General features: G+C 47.5%; 3 protein-coding genes across 3 annotated transcripts in view; all 3 read right to left on the bottom strand.

The window, feature by feature from the left end:
- PHKG2 (phosphorylase kinase, gamma 2 (testis)) overlaps positions 1–7,930 on the bottom strand; it is a 9,510-nt gene extending 1,580 nt beyond the window's left edge. The window contains exons 1-6 of the mRNA XM_010837338.1: positions 7,685–7,930; positions 7,241–7,353; positions 3,664–3,839; positions 3,352–3,406; positions 2,159–2,224; positions 1,912–2,075 (exon numbers count right to left, since the gene is read on the bottom strand). Coding sequence (XP_010835640.1) covers positions 1,912–2,075; positions 2,159–2,224; positions 3,352–3,406; positions 3,664–3,839; positions 7,241–7,335 — 556 coding nt within the window. The 5' untranslated portion in view covers positions 7,336–7,353; positions 7,685–7,930. The remainder of the gene's footprint in view (positions 1–1,911; positions 2,076–2,158; positions 2,225–3,351; positions 3,407–3,663; positions 3,840–7,240; positions 7,354–7,684) is intronic.
- A 4,010-nt stretch (positions 7,931–11,940) lies between these two features.
- Positions 11,941–15,953, bottom strand: LOC104986665. The gene is made up of 3 exons (XM_010837334.1): positions 15,714–15,953; positions 14,525–14,695; positions 11,941–13,253 (listed from the first exon to the last, which is right to left on the bottom strand). The coding sequence occupies exons 2-3, from the start codon at positions 14,690–14,692 to the stop codon at positions 13,092–13,094; spliced, it is 330 nt and encodes a 109-aa protein (XP_010835636.1). The 5' UTR covers positions 14,693–14,695; positions 15,714–15,953; the 3' UTR covers positions 11,941–13,091.
- A 338-nt stretch (positions 15,954–16,291) lies between these two features.
- The window catches only part of SRCAP (Snf2-related CREBBP activator protein), a 30,468-nt gene continuing 29,301 nt past the window's right edge, over positions 16,292–17,458 (bottom strand). The window contains exon 35 of the mRNA XM_010837333.1: positions 16,292–17,441. Within this exon, the coding sequence (XP_010835635.1) occupies positions 16,689–17,441 (753 nt within the window). The 3' untranslated portion in view covers positions 16,292–16,688. The remainder of the gene's footprint in view (positions 17,442–17,458) is intronic.

The raw sequence follows: 17,458 nt of genomic DNA, 5'->3' as shown, positions 1-17,458 counted from the left end.
ACCTGCCTGCTCATCTGCCTGATACTCACACAACTTATTACCATGTTTTATATACATACACACATAGAAAACAGAAATTAAATCTTTTCTGCATTCCTTTCTGCCCAAATCTAATCCTCCTCCTAGAATCTCTACTGCGGTTAGTGGAACCACCACTCAACCCAGGGGAGTGTGTAGGAATATGGGATTTCTTAAGACACATTCTGGGTATGTCCTTTGTTGAAAACCCTTCTCTGGCTTTCCATCATGGCCTCAGGGTCAAGTCTAGATTCCTAAAGCATAAAGCCTTCCATGACTTGATCAAAGCCTGTATTTTTACTTTCTTCTACCATTTCTGGCACCAGTTCTTCCACTCTAGCAGTTGCACTCTGTGATCCATGGCACACTTCCAAGAAGTCTTAAGAGGCTTGAACTGAGAAACTGCCTTTCTCTTGGCAAATGCCTTCCTAGATAAACTATTTACTGAACACCTACTGTGTGCCAAGCACCATACTAGACACAATGGCAAATCCAACGTGCCCTTAGTAAGCTCACCATCTACCAGGAAGCACACAGTGTAAGACATGTATCATGAAGTGGGGGAGAGCTAGGAGCAAAAAGCAGCGGCTCTACCCTGACCTGGAGCTTTCAAGTAAAAAAACTGAATTATCCAAGCCAAGGGAGATGGTGGAGTGGGAAGGGGCAAAAATGATTCAGAATGGAGAAGTGTGTGTGGGAGCCCAAAGGGAGAAAAATACCTGCATGTGGAAGATGTGTAAGTCCACAGAGTAAGAGCGTGAGCTCTGGAGTCACACTGCCCAAGTTCAAATCACACATGACCTTGGGCGTGTCACTTCACCTCATTAAGCCCATTTATAAAATAGAGACACAGATACTGTTTCAGAGTTGTTAAGAGGATCTAGAGAAACAAGCCATATAAAGACTCCATGTGCTGCCTGATTCAGAGCAAGTGCCCAGGGAAGGTGGTGGTGGTTCAGTTGCTCAGTCGAGTCCGACTCTGTGATCCCATGGACTGAAGCACACTAGGCTTCCCTGTCCGTCACAATCTCCCAGAGCTTGCTCAAACTCATGAAGGTTAACCAGTGAAGGTTAGCTGTTAAGCCCAGGGCAGAGGCACTGAAAGACAGGAAGTGGCCTATTAAAGGCTCTGGGGAGTCCCGCAGTTGAATTTTGTCTAGTTTGCCACTTGCGTTAGAAATGGTTGTCACAACAAATGTGTTAACGTGAGGGGACCCTGAGTCCCAAGGCATCAAGTGAGCAGCGCTGTCGGCCCACATCAGGCCCCTCATGGCACTTGAGCAGCACACCGTGGCCCTGCCTCCGCCAGACCTCAAAGGTGCAGCTGAGCCCTTCTGTCACTGCGTGCGTGCTAAGTCACTTCAGTCGTGTTCCACTCTTTGCAACCCTATGGACTGCAGCCCACCAGGCTCCTCTGTCCATGGATTCTCCAGGCAAGAATACTGGAGTAGGTTGCCATGCCTTTCTCCAGGGGATCTTCCCAACCCAGGGATCAAACCCATGCCTCCTGCATTGGCAGGTGGGTTCTTCACCACTGGAGTCACCTGGGAAGCCCCACTGTCCCTCGCTCCCTCTCTTTTTCTTCCTATGACAAGCCCAGCCTCCCCAGGCCCAGATCCGAGCCCCTTCCTCTGTGGGTCCCTACATCTGAATCGGTGCTCCTTCCTCCTGGCTCTCCAGCATGGCCCCCTGCCTGCTGTGTGCCATGATCTGTTCACTCCATCCTCCCCAGGGCAGGGAACCCACTTTCATTTGCACACTAGGCTTTGCACCCAGCAGGTAGCTGGCAAGCGCTCACTGACTCCGTGGGACCCAGTTCTCAGACCCAGCCAACCAGTCCCAAGCCTGAGCCTCCATCTCTCCCAAGCCCCTCAGAGCACCAGGTCCCCTCACCTCGAAGCTTCTCGCCTGGTTCCAGGTGGCAAGAGAACCCAAAATCTGAAAGTCGGATCTGCATATTGTCATCTAGGAGAATATTCTCGGGCTTCAGGTCTCGGTGTACAATATTGTTGTTGTGGAGAAAACTCACTGCTTCCAGCAGAGACCTCATGATGGACCTGGGGGAGGTGCAGGCTGCTCTGCTTCTCCCCGCCCCGCCCCACCCCCTGCTCATCCCGGGGGCTACAGGCTCAGCCATTACCTGGTTTCTTTTTCTGAGAGGGCCACCTTCTCTGTGAGATAGTCAAACAGCTCTCCCTTCCGCATCCTAAGGGACAGGAGGGGTTGGGAGATGGGTGCACCTCACAGTGGAGGCTGAGAAAATAAGCCAGTGCTCACAACAAATACCATGGAAGAGGTCAGTCAAGGAAGATCCCTCTGTAAGCAAATGAAAGGGCCTCGAGACAAAGCACTCCAAGAGTGAACCAGATGTCAGGGCCAGTTTGCTCCAAGGTGCCAGCAGTCATAATCTCTGCATTGTGGGATGTCCCTGGCAGTTCAGCAGTCCAGAAACTGTGCTTCCAGTGTGATGGCTGCAGGTCTGATCCCTGGTCAGGGAACCAAAACCTCACAAGCCGCATAGCGTGGCCACATTTTTTTAAAAAAGCAAGAATAAATGATCATTTACAGGAAGTCCCTGTTATCTGACAATATATTTAAAAAAAAAAAAAAAAGTCTTTTGAAGTGAACCTGTTTAGACCATGGGCCAAAATTTCACAGTTAATAGTAGCAAGAAAGTTGAATAGGACTTTACTTTGAATTTTGCTTACTTTATGTTCTCTTTAAAAACTGAGGTTATAATTGCAACTCTGTATCAATCCTTGAAATAAAGAACACATCAGGTTCTGCAACACTGTTGCATGGTGGTGAAGCAGACACTTCCTACTTGCCCTCCACTTTTGCAGAGGTCATTTCTGTCTGAAGACTTAGTAAATTTCTCCCAAGTGCCTCTCTTAAACATCTGGTATCCAAACCATTCTCTTTTGAACTTCCTTTGTAACTGGTTTGTATTATAGCACCCAAAGTATTTGACATTCAGATTCAGACCAATCAGAAAAAGAATCGATGGGCAGAGAGATTCCAGTGGAGAGTGTTAAACATTGAAAGATGGGTGAGGGGAAAGTCTGTTTATACGTGGTCAGCTCATGAATGAACACCTTCCTCTTAAAACAGGGTCTCATGAAGACCCTTTATATTTAGCTGGTCACTAAGACTCTTGAAGAACTTGTCTCAATCAGGGCACCTAGGAAAAAGGGCCCATGCCCTGGGCTGGCAGGTCTGAGCCGGAGCAGAGGAAGGTGTGGGCAGGGTGGTCTTCAGCCCACTGAGCTGTAAGGCTGGGGAAGTGCAAGGAGGAGAGGAAGAGGATTTCGGTCAGGGAAGGGGGATACTCACAGGTCAAACACCAGGAACATGAAGCTAGAAGACTCGTAGGAATCGATGAGAGTGACTGGGGAAAGAGGCAGAGAGGCAGAGAGCCAGAGATGGAAAGGAGCAGCTGCATACCAGAGGGCCTCTTCCACCCTGAGGCAGCAGGGGGCTGTTCCTGGGAAGGAAGGAGAACCGGAGGAGGCAGGAGGGGCCCAAAGGCTGGCCACACTTTGATGAGGTGCAGCGGAGCCAGGAGCAAGGGAGCAGAGTGTGGAGGCAGTGCTGGGGCAGGTGGGCGGTGGGCTGGGCTAACAGGAGTGGGGAAAGCAGCCTCACTGATGTGGGGGTGGCCGGCGACCTGGCGAAGGATGTGTGTCTCCCGCCGCGTGGCCTCTCGCACCTCCTCCAGCTGCTCAGGACTCAACCGCTCGGCTGTCACCTCCATGATCTTCACTGCAAACTCCTGGCCAGTAGCCCGATGAACACAGCGGCGGACCACAGAGCTCACTCCTCTGCCAGAGTCGGACAACACATGAGTCAGGGCCTCCTGCCTTCTCGTTTCCACAAAGAGTGGAGCCTTGGCAGCCTCACATCCTCTGCGCCAGACTCCGGAGACCCAGCTAGACAAGGTGACTTCCTGAGGAGCTCACCTTGGCCTACTGGAGCTTCACAGCAGCCTCAGTCAGAGACCTGGGCACCCAGCAAGGAGCAACATAGAGCTCACAGGGCAGGGGGGCAGGGGTCCTGGGTTCCAGGCTCTGCCACTCCCTCTGGAGGTGAGCCCAGACACTGAGCCCCCAAACCTGCCCCATGCCCCTGAACCCCACAAGGAGAAGGCGAAGAAGTGACCTAAGGCCCCCTCCAGATTTTACGCACTTCCATGGTTACCCCATCTAAATTCCAAAGTTCCCCTACAATACCTCAGGTGAAATAAACCTTGGGCCACTGACTGGAAGACCAAAGTTGAGAAGCAGATCTTGGGTTTAGGCCCCAAACTTGCCACTAATTAACCTCTAAGTGACCCCCTGACATAAGGTCTCTGGGCTCCCACTTCATCAGCTCTGAAATGTAGCCAACAACATCCTTAAGGGATGCTGAAAGGCATTAATGAAGTACAGACAGGAAAGCCCATTTGGCTTTGTAAAGACAAAGCCCTAGGAGACTTTTTTGGTGGTCCAGTGGTTAAGAATCCACCTGCTACAGCTGGGGACACAGGTTCGATCCCTGCTCTGAGAGGATCCCTCATGCCATGGGGCAACTAAGCCCAGGAGTCACAACCACTGAGCCCATGCTCCAGAGGCTGTGCTCTGCCACAAGAGAAAGTCTGGGTGCAGCAATGAAGACCCAGTGCAGTCAAAAAAAAATAGACAAAGTCCTAGGGAATTCAATGGTGGTCCAGTGGTTAGGACTCCACACATCCACTGCAGGGGACTCAGGTTCCATCCCTGGTCAGGGTACTAAGATCCTGGAAACCGGATAGCACAACCAAAAGAAAAGAAAAGAGACGAAGTCCTAGACAGGGATTTCCCGGCTTGGGCTCTGTCACCAACTCTGTATGACCCTACAAGTACTTCAGGCTAAGGTGCAAATCTCTCCAGAATCTGTCTTCATACCACATTTCACATTCTGGTTCCCTGGATGCCCTTCACATAACCTCATTTCTGTGTTCCCAGGGCCTCCTTGCATTTATGGAACTCTTTTGCTTGAAATGCCTCTCACCTACCTCTCTGCTTCAATCAATGGACACAAACTATTGGTCCTCCAGCCTAACACAGATACATTACACTGTGACAAGGGCACCGTTCTCTACAAATCTGAATTCACATCTCTTAGGCGGTTGAGAACCCTCCAGCTGCCACAAGGCTCAATCACTTTCTACTCTTTTACTCTTGGCCACTTCACAGTTTTAATTTCCTGCCCAAACAGTAAGGGCATTGGAGTTTCAGGTCCTTGGTCTAGTTATTTTCATCTTTCAATGAACCTCTGAGAATTTGTGAAAAGCTGCAGAGCTCTGCCACACATACCCAACATTTTTATAATTTCAGGGGGTGGGTCAAAGATCCTTTGAAGAATCCCTGCTTTAAGACTCAAAGTAAATGCAATGTCAACCAATTCTTCATTTATTCTCCAGGAAGAAGGGACCACTCCCTTCTCTGGTATCCTACAGTATTTTACCTGTAGGAGCATTCCCTTTTAATTAAGCTTTCCTATTATATGTCATGACCACCAACTTGGAAAACTTGAGTCTTTGGACTCAAACTCCAAACTTTTCCTACTGATACAGCCTAGTACCTTGTTCTCTGAAAGTGAGAGTGTTAGTCACTCAGTTATGTTCAACTCCTTGCAACCCCATGGACTGCAGCCCTCCAGGCTCCTGTCCATGGAATTCTCCAGGCAAGAATCCTGGTGTGGGTAGCCACTTCCTTCTCCAGAGGGTCTTCCTGACTCAGGGATTGAAGCTGGGTCTCCTGCATTACAGGCAGATTCCTTACCATCTGAACCACCAGGGAAGCCCTGTCCACCCCTTAAATGTAAAGACTTCCCATCCCATCTTTGGCCCTCCTGTTCTCAGGCTACATACACTCTCAGTAATCTTATCCACTTCCATGACTTCAACATTCATGCCCAGAAGCTACCCTCCCCTCCTTTTCTTTGGCTACATCACACAGCTTGTGGGATCTCAGTTCCTCAACCAGGGATCTAGCCTGGGCCATGGTAGTGAAAGTACAGAATCGTAACCACTAGACCACCAAGGAAGCTCCCCCCACCCCTGCCCCATGTCTCCCTAAATCAGGCCGACATGTCTTACTGAATGAATTGCTTCCCGAGGTCCTAGAGACATCCCTCTGTCCTCATGACCTTGTGAGTATAGTCTTAACCACTGAACCGCCAGGCGGGTAGTCCCTCTTCCAACTTTTCCCACTCTTAACACACTCTGGCCGCTATAATCTTCTATCTATTGCTTTAATTGGCTCTTTGCTGTGCTGAGCCTTTGCACTACCCTTCCCTCTGCCTGGAATATATCCTGCCTCAGTGTATTATCTGTTCATTCTCATCCTTCAAGTCTCAGTTCCATTAATTACTCTTGTTCTATCACCTTATTTATTTTATCCCTAGCACTTACACTGAAATTTAACTTGTTTTAATGTTTATTGTCTCTCTCCACTACTCGAATATAAACTCCAGGAGAACAGAAATCTTATCAGATGTAGGATGTGGGTCTCACATCTCCAGTGCACCCAGCACGTTGTACATGCTTTGGAAACCCTGATGAATGAACGTATTAGTCACTGCCTCTACAGGTGAAGCTTTCCTTCTATGTGATGCCTGCTGAACTCCTAGTCATCCTTCAAGACCCAAATATCACTCCTTCTGGGAAGCTGTGGTCTTCTGAGACCCAACAGCACTTTTTACACAGCTTAATGCTACCTGAATGTTCCTGTCTCTTTCCATCACTTTACTTGGAGTACCTCCAGGGCATATATAGTCCATGGGGTCACAAAAAGTCGGACAGGACTAAGCGACTTTCAGTTTCACTTTCCAGGGCAAAAACATCTCTTCTAACCTCCCCATGTTTACCTTTGTGTCTGGCAAACAGTAGGCGCTTGAATTATGTTTGTTGAATACATACATGAATGACTGGTGAAAAAATAGGGGCTGACTCAGAAAAAGAGTCTAGTCACCAAGTGTTTCTCCACTCACACAGGGAAATGTGTTGGAGGAAATGGTAACCCACTCCAGTATTCTTGCCTGGAGAATCCCATGGACAGAGGAGCCTGGCAGGCTATACTCCATGGGGTCGCAAGAGTCGGACACGACTTAGTGACTAAAGCAAGCAAGCAAGCATGGGAAATGTGTATCCTGGCTAGGACCTGACCTTTCTGGACCTCTGTTTCCCTAGACGTGGCCTTACCTGCCAATGACGTCTTTAGGATCGTACTTCTGATAAAATTCTTTGGCTGCAGCCCAGTCGGGCAGCTCATCCTCTGGCCCCACGTCCAATGTCATTCTGAAAGAGGTGGGGGCCTGTGAGGAGGAAACGGAGGGCAGTGAGGGCAAGGAGGCCCACAGGCTCTGAGAGGACGCACATCGCGGCTCGCGGAGGCGCAGCCCTTGTGGCTGGGGAGCCAGGATCCTGGGGGATGGGGACGGGGTGGGGGAAGGATCGGGACAGGGGAGACCCCAAGAAAGGGCCTTAGGGGTTGGGGTGGGATGGCAAGGCAGGGAGGGGGACAGGGGAGGGGAAGGGAAAAGGTACGGAGGAAGAGGGGAAGGGGCACCCGGACGGGCGGCTGTTGCTGCGCAGGCGCATCTGGGCGGGTGCTGGGAAGGGGCGCAGGGTCTCGCGCGGGCTCACCAGCGGGGGCGGAGAGAGAAGCCAGAGTCGATCAGAGGCCGCCCTGTCGCGGGGTTCGCCCCTAGCCTCTTTCCTTACCCACAGGCTGTGCCGGCGAAGACCTCAGGCCCCACCCCCATTCTGTCCGCCAATGGCCAGAGTCACCCAAAGACTGAGGTTCAAAAATCCTTCGGATTGGAAACTGGTAGTCCAATAGGAAGCCGAGAATCCCGAGGCTGGCCCGGGAGTTCGAGCTCTGAGTTACCTGAGGCTGCGACGCTAGGGCGGGGCTTCAGATACGGCCAATCAGGGCACGGTATCTGCTGGGACCAGCAGAGGGCGGAGCTTGTTCAGCAACAGGGCTAGAGGCCTGAAAACAGACCCGGAAGTTAGGTTTACCGGTAAGTGTCACCTCCTGGTACTTGGTACGTTGCCCTCCTTGGCCTTACGATTCCCACCCGGACTTCGGCATGGTCTCTTCAGTCGCTCAAAATCACTGTCTGAACTTGGGTGTTAAAAATATTAGCAGCCTGGTCCAAAGCGCCTGCTTTGAGGGGCTGACTCAAGCCCTTAATATGTTAGGCGCACGCAGCCTGGTGCTGAACTTGACTAATTTTATGAGCCACGGCCTTTCAGCCAGAAAAGGCTTTCTCATTCTGTGGATGCTCTGACTCGGATACCTCCAAATCTCTTGTTGTTCAGGGTCTCAGTCGTGTCTGACTCTTTGCGATCCCATGGACTGCAGTACACTAGGCTTCCCTGTCCTTCACCATCTCCCCGAGTTTGCTCAAACTCATCTCTTCAGTTGGTGATTCCAAAACCCTAGTGCTATCTGGAAGACCATTTTTTTCCGGTTTCCCACCACCCCGCCCCCAAAGTCTTGAGGAATATCACCCTTAAAAAATATATTTTTTTATTTGATTGCGCTAGATCCTAGTTGTGGCACGTCGGATCCTTGGTCTTTGCAGCATGCGAGATCTTTGTTCTGGGGCATGTGGGATCTAGTTACCTGACCAGGGATTGAAGTTGAGCCCCCTGCATTGGGAGTATGAAGCCTTAGCCACTGGATCACCAAGGAAGTCCCTCGCTCTCTGTTCTAAGCTTACCAGGTTATCACTCTGCCAGGAGCGACTTGCTCCACAAGTTTTCTTAGTGCAGCTCAACCCTAGCATTCACTTACTTATTCAACAAATATTTGTTGAGCATCTAAGTGATAGACTAACAGCAACAGAAAAAAATTAGGTCCCTACTCTTGTGTAGGTTATATTCCAGATAGAGGCAGAGAACTAACTCATTTAATTTTTTAACAGCTATCTTATTAAGAGAAATATAACTTTCAGATTGCAACCAAATGAAGAGAAAAACGAATCCAAGTAACTTTTTAATGGAGTACTTTGACCTTATACCATTTAAAGACAGAATAACTCAAAGAAATCTTGTATTTTACTTGGTAGATTTGCTTGATAGTATAATGGGACAATTATTTTGAATAAAGTGAATAAACACATTGATGTAATTGGCAGTCTAGGTTCTTACTGTGGAAATATTTGGAATGGGGAGAGAACCTTATGACTGAAATTGGAGGTATGATTTTAAGAATGAATAGATAACATTAGCTATTTTCTTGCTCTAATCTGTGAAAGGGCCAAGGACCAATAGAGCCTGTCCAGTAGTGAGCACAGCTAGTGTCTAAATACTGATTTCAAAGCAACAGTCCTCAATAAAAGGAACCAGGGCTCCTTGGGAGAAATGGCCAATTCCCACGCTAAAGCAGAGAAAGTACAAGATGGGCCTGGAATAATTTGTGCCAAAAAGTAAGTGAAGAAAGATGGGAACTTAAACACAAGAACCAGGTTGAAATCAGGGACAAAAAGGGTAATGACACTGAGAGAGCTATGAGGGAGCCTTCTCACGTGCTAAAAATGTTCTGTTCACCTGATTACACAGGCGTGTTCATGTAAAAACATTCACCTAGTGCTCGCTTCGGCAGCACATATACTAAAATTGGAACGACAGAGAAGATTAGCATGGCCCCTGTGTAAGGATGACATGCAAATTCATGAAGCGTTCCATATTTTTAACAACAAAATTCTGTAAAGCAATTATCCTTCAATAAAAAAATCAATTAAAAAGAAAAAAAACATTCACCCATTGGCACAATAAGATCTGTGTACTGTAAGTAAATCATGCCATTATACCTCAACAAAACTATTTAAAAAGGTTAATGGTGGTAATGGGTATAGTAAATTGAATTTAAAAACAAATCTGAGGCCATACTGACACTAAAAATTGTAAATAAATAAATGAAGGAGAAAAAGACCTATATAATAGAATGCCAACTAATAAGTGTAGAAAGAATGATAAAGTTAAACAACATTTTGTAAGCCTTGTAATAACTGACTTGGGCAAAACAGGCATTAAAGTTATTGGGAAAAATTTGGTGAGGTATTTAAACAGATAACTGTTTAATTACAAAGAAAAAAATTATCTTTACCTCACAGAAATCTGACACTACCTTAGAACCAAGTTGTCAGTGTTACATCTGCCATAGAAGGACAAACTGACACACGCCTCTTGATGTGATGTGTTCAGGGCATACAGCTTATGTAAGATTTCGGCCAAAAATGCATAAGCCTGAATTCAATCACAAGAACCCAAATTAAGAGCCATTCTACACACTGGCCTCACCTCAAAAATGTCATGAAAAATGAAAGAAAAGGATGAGAACCTACTAAAAATTGAATGCTGAAGAGCTGACAAACTAAATGCAATCTACGTTCCCACACTGGACTCTAAAGTAGAAATTGCTATAAAGTATGTTACTGGGACATCTGGCAAGTTTGAATATAGACTATTAGAAGATAATGTTGTACTGATGTTAAACTTCTCTGAATTAAATATAATTGTACTATAGTTATGTGAGAAAATATGTTCTTAGGAGATACAGATCACAAGGTATTTCCCTCAAATAGTTCAGCAATAACAATTATGAGTATTTAGAAAAAGGCTTCCCAGGTGGCTCACGGGTAAAGAATCTACCTGCAGTGCAGGAGATGCACATTCAATCTCTGGGTTGGGAAGATCCCCTGGAGGAGGAAATGGCAACCCACTCCAGTATTCTTGCCTGGGGAATCCCCATGGACAGAGGAGCCTGTGTCCATGGGGTCACAAGAGTTGGACACGATTTAGTGACTGAACAAGATAGACAGATACAAAGCAAACGTGGTTGAGGTGTTAAAAATTATAAATCTAGGTTAAGGCTACACAAGAGTTCATTGTACTACTCTTTTATTGTTCTATAGACTTGAAATTTTTTCAAAATAAAGAGTTAAAAAAGTAGCAAGATCTCATGTAATCAGTTTGGAGGAATGGGATATTCTAGTAAACTGAAGCTGCTGATTAATCAAATACTAGATTTAAATTTTTTGTGTGTGAAAAATCTCCTTAAAATGAGTTCTCCTGATACCCAGGCAGTGCCTCACATGAATTAAATCAGAATATCAGGACTGGGGTGGGGAGTGGGGTGGGGACGGGGTGGGGGACATGGGGGAAGGGAGCAGGTGGTAAAGCTCAGGAGTAAGTTACTTTTTAAGGCTGCCCAGATTACATTTTGAAGGCAAGGTTCAGAACCACTGCTGTCTATGTAACTTCTACCCATTGTTACAGTCCTAATCTCTGGACAATGGAGTTCCTTCACTTTTCTTTCCTGAAACACTTTGGAACACTGAAAAGCACAATCACGTGCCCCTTTCCCCTTGACTCTTCAGTGTACAACATTGATAATTCCATTAGGTGTTCTGCTGGTCTGTATTGGTGAAATAAATTCCATTCCCAGGGTATATATACTTCAAAAGACATGTATAAGACTGTCTATAGCAGCATGATTCATAATATCCTAAAACGGGAAATGTTCTGAAAGTTCACTAACAGAAAATGTGTTAATTGTAATATAGTCATATAATGGAATGTGTGTGTTAGTTGCTCAGTCATGTCCAACTCTATGCAACCCCACAGACTGTCGCCCACCAGGCTTCCTCTCTGTCCATGGAATTCTCCACAACACTGGAGTGGGTTGCCATTCCCTTTCCCAGGGGATCTTCCTGACCCAGGGATTGAACCTGGGTCTCCTGGTTCATTGCAGATGAACTCTTTACCACTGAGCTACCAGGGAGTCATATAATGGAATACTATAGACTAATAAAAACTACAGTTACACCAAATATGGATGAATCTCACAAGCAGTGTTAAGTAAAAGAAGCAAGACATAAAAAGAATACATTTGATTTCATTTATATCCTATTCAAATGCAGGCAAAAGCAAATGACATTGTTAGAAGTCAGAATACCTATGGATAACAAATACAAAGTTACCTGTGGAAAGAAAGGAAGGCAGAGTGATGGGGACGGGTAGAAAGGAGATTTTGGAGCGCTGACAAAGTTTAATTTCTTGACTGAATAGTGGTTTTTTCAGATGTTTTGTATTAACTTATGAAGTTATGTATTTGTTTTGGATCTTTTCCTTTATGTACCTCACAATTTAAAAAATGTTTAAAATATTATCATGAGACCCAAGATAAAGGATATGAAAATTCATTATAATCATACAGGTCTCCACATACTGGGTGGTGGTTGCTGTTATCCAATCCTTTCACTCCACTCTCAGCTCTGGAACTAAACTGTCTAGGTTGAATTCCAATTATGCCACTTACTAGCTGTGTGACCTTGGAAAATCCATGCCTGTTTCCTCAACTATAAAATAAGAACAACAGTACCTACCATTGAGTGATTTTGAGTTGTGAAGAAGAAATATAAAATGCTTAGAACACAGCCTGGAATATAGTTAGCACTTGATAAACAGCAGCTGCTGCTACGACTCTTGCTTTCTGGCCTCACAGTCTGTTGATAGGTAAGAGAGAAGTGTGGGGCTTTCCAAGAAGGGAGACTTCTAGAAGAAGGAAAAAGTGGGGGGAGGAAGGAGGATCCTTTCCTCCTCTTGAAATTCCTAGGTAAGGGGAGATACAGGCTTCCACCATGATCCCATGTTCAGTCTGGCTCTCACCAAGGGCCCAGGGAAAAGCAGGGGAACAACAATTAGACAGGAACATTTCACCACTAAAAAGATTTTTATTACAAAACAAATACTAATAAAATCAGGCCTGGTCTTCAACCTCCCCTCCTAGAGGCCCCTAGGATGGAGTAGATTAGGGGGAATAGGGGTTGGTGGGCACTGAAAGAATAGAGCAGGCTGACCTCCCCTCATCAGTCTCAGCTGCTGCCTTTTAGAAAAGGCTAAAGAGCTCTTCCAAAGCCCTTTGAGAGAGGCACCATCCTTCCAGCCAGGAAGTAACCACTGTTGGCACCAGACCCTCACAATACTGCATTGGAGGATCCAGGATGTCTCGGCTGATCTCAGCAAAGGCCACCCAGGGTCACTCAGCCTGTGCGATGGCGTAGGAGACCAGCCATAGAAGCAGGGGGCCCAGAACGAGGACAGTAAGCCAGACGGCAAAGCTGGCCAGGATGAACCTCCGGGCCCGGGCCCCCCAGTGCACTGCCTCCTCCAACCGGCCTGCCTTATGCCGCTCTTCCGCCTGTGGGGGCAGGTTTTTGGTTAGGTTCTCCCCCTGCTTCTCCCCGCAGAATGCCCATTGTCCCACTCCAATCCTACATCCTCATTATGGCTCAGAATCTCACACCCATGCACTCCACCTCCCTTTCCAGTTTCTCTCCTTCATGTCTCAGCTGCAAAGTAAGGCACCCAACTTTGCTCTGCCTCCTTTTCAGGATGGCTGTTGTTAGCTCAGATCACATATGGGAAAGTACTTTTTAATCATTTTATTCCTCTACCTTTTCTACTCACCTCAGTTTCATTCAGAATTTGGAATTCTTGGCAAGAAACAGTGAGCAATCTTACAAATATTTCACTCATGTCCAATCAAACACTCCATTCTCACTAGCCCAAAGGCTAATCTCATCTTTTTCATTAAGGATTCTTTTTATGATTTTGCGTAATGAAACCCACAAATTATTTTGATAAGAAAATAATTTCTAATAAAAATACAAGTAGGATAGAGGAAATGCCTGTATGATGTTTAAGTTAGCCTGTGTGGCCTTTCAAAAAGTACATGTGCCGTTTCTGTCAGATGTTTTGGAATGGCGAGGCTCATTCTAAGACTTCACAGTGTCTTCTGAATACCTACAGATTGTTCCAATTACTGCTCAGCGGCCCTGAGTCTTGCCCCTTCCAATTCATCCTCTTTATAGGCCTTGAGAGTGGATTTTACTGCAACACAAATCTGATCATATCATTTTCCTTTGCAAAAATCCTTGAGAGGCTCCCTAGTACTTAACAGATAAAACTAAAACTGCCAAACACAGCACTGGAGGCTCCTGGGAATCCAGGTCCTCTGGCTTCATCTCTTACTATTCCTTGCTGGTTCAGTCATACTGAACTAACAGTCCAGATTGCCTTTGTATAGGATGCCCTTTTATCCTTATTCACTCATCCTTTAACATCACTTTCTTTTCACACCTGTAGGATGCCTGTCACCTATTCTCTCTTATACATGTACACGCAATCACATATATTCCTAGTGCCCAGAATACCATGCGCTTCCTCTATCATAATACAGATGAGCTAGCTGCATGCTATTAATAATTACCCATTTTCACAACCATCTCTTTCCCTAGACTGTGGGCCCTTTGATGGCAGGAACCATGTCTTATTCTTACTTCTGGCACCAGGCCCACAGCCAAGCTCTGGCAGGTACTTATTAACTCATCAGTGTAGACAAATCAGGTATACAGAACCACTGCCTTTCTACATCCACACCCCTGCTCCCACAGGAATTGCATTCCTCACCTTGATGGCAAACACAAGGGCCACTATTCCCAGGCAAGAGCAGCCACATATAATGCTAGTAGCTGCTAAGCAGCGGAGGCGGAGCCAGCAGCAGCGAATGGGGGATGGAGAACAAGCAGCTTCCGTGTTGCACACCAGGCTCTCTGCTGCATTCTCCTCGTCCTCCATCACCTGTGGGCGATAAGTCAAGATACTTGTAAGCCCAACAACTGAACTCTTGGCCTGCCTTGCTCAGACTCTCCCCCTCTCCCTGATCATGTTGTAGCCTAGCCAAACTCTCAGGAATGCTGCCTTACTGGGGAATTCCCCTAGTGACCAAGAGAGGAAATGTGTGTCTGGAATCTTTTCCTCAGCCTAAGGTTCCCAGCCTTCAAAGGCAAAGTGGTGTCAACACAGCATTATCTGTATTACTTACTGTTTTGAGAAGTGGGGGAAAGCAAAATGAGGTACACACTGAGAGGCAGCAGAGAAACACAGTATCTCAAAAGACTGCTAGGTATCTAGGTCTACCCCAGTCAGTGATTTTAAACTGTATTTCAAAGGGCCCTGCAGTTCCTTAGAGGCTGCCCTCAAATATTGAGGGATCAGAGAATGGCACCCTAAACCTTGTACTCCATCTCAAGGAAATCAGTCATTTCACATGAAAATACTATCCTGAATTTGGGGGAAAGGAGAGGAAAAGCATCATTTAAGCTCTCTTTATAGCTAAGAAAACTCAACACCAGAAAGACCTCACTCAGAGCCTCCCTTGCTATGCAGACTCCCTTCCACCTCCTCTCCCCATTTTAACCCAGATTACACAACACAATCAGTTAAACAGAGTCCAAATGACCTCATAACCTACACAGAAACCTGCATAACGATGCCCTATTTAATAATTTCTCATCCCCCTATTTCCCAAGCTCTCAAGAGCTCTGGCATCAAACCACCTTTTTACCTTCACCCCCAACCATTCCCCACACCCTAGACAGAATGAAACCATTTGCAGTTCTTTCAACACAAGTAACAAAGGATAGGAAGGATGAATGAGAGAGGGAAGACAAGCAAAGAGCCAAGAATGCCATGTACACAAAGCTGCAGAATGGATGTGAGGGAAGAACTCAGACTCAGTACACACAGTCATCAAAAAACACAGAGGGTCCAGTGAATCGAGATCAGAGAAAATATAACAACGAACTGGGACTCTTACCTGGCGATAGGCCTTGAGGAACTGTTTGAGTTTCAGCCTCTGCCTCAGGTTTGGTTTGGCTTGGGTGGAGATGGAGCTGACTCAGGGCTCCAAGCCAAGCCCAGGGGTGGGGTTGGGTGGCCAGCCACCATCTGAAGATCCCCAGAAGCTGGAAGGGGGTGTGGCTGATTCAAACCAGTCTGGCTAGATGGAGGAAAAGCAAGGGAAGGCAAGGATGGAGTAACTGGAGGTAGGGTGCCTGCCTTCTGAAGAGGGAGTGAAAGCACCTGAGCAAGGGGATTGAAGCGGGCAAAGTCTGAGGCGTCAGAGAGCCCCAAGGGGAGTCCAGGAACAAGGGAACAGAAGGGAGAGACGTACGAGTCTGGATGACTTAAAATGGAAACCGTAGGGAAAGGTACCCTACCACATCAGATTTGCCATTCTTCCCTCTTCTTGGGTGGCGACTTCTGCCTCAAAGACACACAATTCTGGGTTAGAGATCAAGTACTAGGGTCTTAGCAAGAGGAGAAAAATGATACCCAAGTTCCCACCCAACCGTCCACCAGACCAGAAAATCAGAAGCCTCCTTACGCGGATGCTCATACAGAAACTAAGTTTATTATTTTTTTCTTCTTAAAAAAAAAAAAAAGAAAAAACTCATTGTAGAGAAGCCCCTCCCCCTTCCCCTAAGGGTGGGGGGGGCCATGAAAGATAGCTGGGGACATCAAGTACAAAGGGGTGGGGACAGAGACTATCTTACCACCCTTAACACTGCCCAGCCATGTGGGGTGGAAGGGAAGGGGATGTGTGAAGAGCCCCGTTTCCATGACAACCAGATGCCTACTCCCTACTTTGGTGGAAAGAAGGGAGAAGGCCCCTATGTCTCCCTGGAGGATTTCCCCCTCAAAAGACTTCAAGTAGTGGTTAACAGAGTCAGGCCTGGTCATGGAGAGAGAGGGGCTATGGCAGAAAGCCTAGGTGAAGAGGGCAGCCCACTCACGTCTTGGCCTTGCGGCCTCTGTGACTAATGGTAGGGCCAGCCAAGTGGGGAGGGGCACTGCTGCGCAAGATACGCTGGTCCCCTTGGGTGGTGGCCCCACCAAGCCGGCGGGGGCCAGGCCGGCGCCGTGGGGTCCCATCCCCTTCCTCCTCCTCACCTGAGGCTTCGGCCTCAGACTCCTCTACTGAGCCCTCAGGCCCCAGGGGACTTGGGGGCTGTAGGCGGGTCCGCTTTGCCAGCCCAGGACCACTGCCGACTGGGGCCCCTGCCCGTTTGCGAGGCACCTTCTCAGTCTCTAGAGGGGGAACTAGAGACCCTGGACGCAGCCGAGTCGAGCGCAGTTTTGGAGCTAATGAGACCACGGGAGATGTCAATTCTAACCCGCCTGGCCCACTATCCGCTAAATCCAGGTCATCCTGAATTACAGCCACCACCATGGACCCTTCACTCTTTCGTCCCCGCACTCCCTCTGCTTCGAGACGTAAGCGGGCCAGGCGGGTGAGGGGGCGGCTTCCATCCTCATCAGATGAACTACCCTCACTCTCCCCCTGGCCCTGGGGTTGCCGCTGCTTCCCCAATCCACAGCTCTCGAGGACAGAAGAGCTGTCACGGTCCAAGACAGGGAGCTGGCTGGGCCGAGGTGATGGTGGATTCTTGGGAGGTCGGCCCCGCTTCCGCTTGGGTGGGGACGTTGAAATGGTGAGAGTGGTGACAGTGCTGGCGGCAGCAGCGGTGGGGCAGGACAGGAGGGGCGGGGGGGGCGGCT

Source organism: Bison bison, unplaced genomic scaffold (genome assembly GCF_000754665.1).
Source record: "Bison bison bison isolate TAMUID 2011002044 unplaced genomic scaffold, Bison_UMD1.0 scf7180017864072, whole genome shotgun sequence".
Lineage (NCBI taxonomy): Eukaryota > Metazoa > Chordata > Mammalia > Artiodactyla > Bovidae > Bison > Bison bison.
Note: the sequence above shows the minus strand (reverse complement) of the source record. Positions and strands in the feature narration are given on the sequence as shown.

Coding starts and splice junctions, on each gene's coding strand:
- LOC104986665 (XM_010837334.1), bottom strand. CDS start 14,692: ATGGAGGACGAGGAGAATGCAGCAGAGAGCCTGGTGTGCAACACGGAA. Junction 13,254..14,524: donor CCCTTGTGTTTGCCATCAAG/GTGAGGAATGCA, acceptor CTGCCCCCACAG/GCGGAAGAGCGGCATAAGGC.